This window comes from Poecilia reticulata, linkage group LG2 (assembly GCF_000633615.1).
Source record: "Poecilia reticulata strain Guanapo linkage group LG2, Guppy_female_1.0+MT, whole genome shotgun sequence".
Lineage (NCBI taxonomy): Eukaryota > Metazoa > Chordata > Actinopteri > Cyprinodontiformes > Poeciliidae > Poecilia > Poecilia reticulata.
In genome coordinates, this window is record NC_024332.1 from 34,337,460 (window position 1) to 34,340,711 (window position 3,252).

Sequence of the window (3,252 nt, forward strand, 5' to 3'; positions counted from 1 at the left end):
CATGCAAAAACCAAAACCAATAAATAAATACAGTAAATAAATAAAAATAAAAAAAAAACATAAATAAACCCTCCACGTTTTTCTGTGCGTGTACCCGGTGCAATAGAAACTGCACTCATGTCATTTCTGAATGGGAGGAATATGGAATGAATAAGCGAGCGGTTTCGTTGACTCCCCCCATGTATTCTCTCTCTGTGTTGTTTCTTTTTCCACCTTGATGACGCAGCTGCAGGTTGCTTCCTTCTGTTGCTGAGAGCTCTCGGTTTCCACAGACTGCTGGCTGTTTCCGCAGCGGTGCTGTCGTGAGTCGGTACTACGCTGCGTGTCCACGGTCTGTGCCCTCCCCCTTCTCTCCCCTCGCCCCGCCTTTTCATCGGGAGGGTTTCTTCTTCCCTATCCATCCATCATTTTTATTCCCTTCTCAATTTCCCCCCCCCCCTTTGTCCCTCCCTGTACACGATCTTGACGGCTCAGTTAAACATAATGGGGATTTAAAACAGGTGGAAAACTCTCAGAGTCTGTCTCTCTCCATCCATCCGTCGCACTAAAGCTTCAGGGGATCATGCAACATCTGAAACCATGGCGAGCTCTGCTCCTTCTGGCGGTGCTCTACCAACCAGCTGTCTCTGAGAAATACGGTAAGGTGATGATGCTGCATATTACAATTTAGTTAAGAGAGTAAACAGTAAACAGCTACATATTCTACTGCAAAACATCCTTACTTTGCATGGTGCATCAAGTGCGTTTGTGCATTTCAAGAGGGAACTGTACATGTCTTTACCAAATTAACTCAATGATTGCATCTGTGGGTAAATACAGGGGACTGTAATCAGATTAAACAGGGGAGGAGAAGAGATGGGAGATAAGGGAGGATGGGGAAGAGAAACACTTAGTCTGTTTCATAGGCTGTTTTATCTTCCAGCATCATAAAAGAACAGGTTAGAGCATTTCGCTCATGACATCTCACCACTTTGGCTCTGCTTTTTATTGTGCTTACAGTTATGTTTTTGCCATAAAGACAGAGTGACACAGAGCGATATGCTCTAAATGGAACATTAGAATGAAAACACTAGAATTACATTACATACATAAAATAAAATAAAGACTTATTTGTGTTTCAAAACCACAACTTCATCTATGTCTTCTGTAAAGAGCACATTAAACATGCTCTTTACTCAGTAAAGGACATTTAGAGATGTAGAGGTACAATTATAATTTCTAATACGTTTGCTGTGTTTTATTCCCGTCCATGGAAATACAATGACAGCTGCAGTGTTTTGTGGCAGATTAATATAATTTACAATAACAGTCTTGCTGTGATTATTTAGAACTGATTATGACTTGTTTTTGTTGGTAGCTGCATTGACTTGACATTTCTAATGAGACAGTTGTGCAACAAGTGAGTTTTATGCCCCTTAGTATTTTTATTTTTGTTTTTTGTTGTTGTTATTGTTGTCTTTACGTGATTTGAATTTAGCATTCCACTGAAGAAATTGAGCCACTGTTGACTTCAATTAAAGTATTTTCCTTTTGCTCATACGCTCAACAACCTGAAAACAAAAAGAGCATCACCATTGGCTTGCCCTTCCCTTTTCTATGTTTAATTTATATTCACTCAGACTGATTAATGTTTATTCGACCTGCTTTATGAGTTCGTTTGAATGTTTTTTTTATTGCCAAAATGTATTAAATGAAACTGTTATCGAAAATTGATTAGAGCAATATCAGAGAATCAACTTGTATAGAATAATACATAAAAATAAGAGACAACCTGATAAGCAGCTGCCATCAACAAGGAGGTTGTGTCAGTGCCTTGGAGGAAAATCAGTACTGGCTCTTTCAATCACTGACACCTTTTTCCCTCCACTGTTGTTGTTTTTTTCACACTCCAGATTTATCCAACTGTTTGTCTGAAAAGCCGTCTATCCATATGTGCGACTGTATGATGCTCATGTCTGCGTTTACGTCTTGGCAGTCAGTTTTTTTTTTTCCCTTTAGGGCCAGATGTCTTGTTGCTATGAGAAACACTGCTTTTGGATGATTGCAATGTTTGGTCTACTTTGCAAGGATTTGTTACACGATATCTGTTTTGTAAGAAAGAATAATAATTGGAGATGCACAGTGACACATCCACTATGGGGTGGAACCCCATACTGGTCTGGGGTTTAATGCCTGGGTCTTTCTGTAAGGAGTTTGCATTTTCTCCTTGTACATATGTGGTTTTTCTCTGGGTACTCCAGATTCCTCCCACTGTCCAAAAACATGACTCTTAAATTAGATGGTCTCTCAAAGTGTCATGAAGTGTAAGTGTGCATGGTTGTTTGTTCTGTGTTTCTCTGTGTTTTCCTGAAATGGACTTATGACCTGTCCAGGGTGTTCACTGTGACTGCTTAATGCCTATAGATGGATGGATATTAATTGATAGATATTATGGTGAAAAGATGGAATCTTTGCCAGCTGTATGGTTGTGTAAAGCTATGTGTCTTTGAGAAGTAGTTATTTAAGTTAGATGGAAAACCCACCTGTTTGCTTTTGAATCTAATTGGAACATTGATAAATATATTTTTTTGTACATTAATGATTTTGATTATGGCAATTTACAAAATGTGGTTTCTCAGTTGATGACTGTGCAGCGTTTCTTTGATTTTATTTTTGTCTTTTTATGATGTAAAGCACTTTGAACTCCCTTGTTGCTGAAATGTGCTGTGCAAATAAAATTGATTAATTGAATGATTGATTATTTGTTGTTATCCTAAACTGTTTATGTAAAAACAATTTACTTGATTAGTGACACTATTGTCTATCAGGAAGGATCAAATGTCCTACAATTAAACCAAAACTGTGACAATCGTGACACATAAGTCCTAACTATTACGATTTTGCTGCGTTAGTCAATGATCGTCATATTACTGTTTTTGACAATCATATTTTTTTTGCTCCAAAATTCTGCAATAAAAACCCTGACATGTTGAATAGTCAAAACTATTTATTACTGATATGATTTGTTGATTTATGTGAACCAATGTCATTGTGCTTGTGTACACTGTACAGAAATGCACAATGACAATAAAGACTACTTTACTTTACATTTTGGTATGTAGGGTAAGGTGATCATTATATACATTTTTAATGTCCTTAATGGATTTTTGATTGCAATTCCATCCATCCATCCATCCATCCATCCATCCATCCATCCATCCATCCATCCATCCATCCATCCATCCATCCATCCATCCATCCATCCATCCATCC

General features: G+C 37.8%; 1 protein-coding gene across 1 annotated transcript in view; it reads left to right on the plus strand.

The window, feature by feature from the left end:
* The first annotated feature begins 284 nt into the window (after window positions 1–284).
* The window catches only part of ptprna (protein tyrosine phosphatase receptor type Na), a 23,814-nt gene continuing 20,846 nt past the window's right edge, over window positions 285–3,252 (plus strand). The window contains exon 1 of the mRNA XM_008403893.2: window positions 285–638. Coding sequence (XP_008402115.1) covers window positions 563–638 — 76 coding nt within the window. The 5' untranslated portion in view covers window positions 285–562. The remainder of the gene's footprint in view (window positions 639–3,252) is intronic.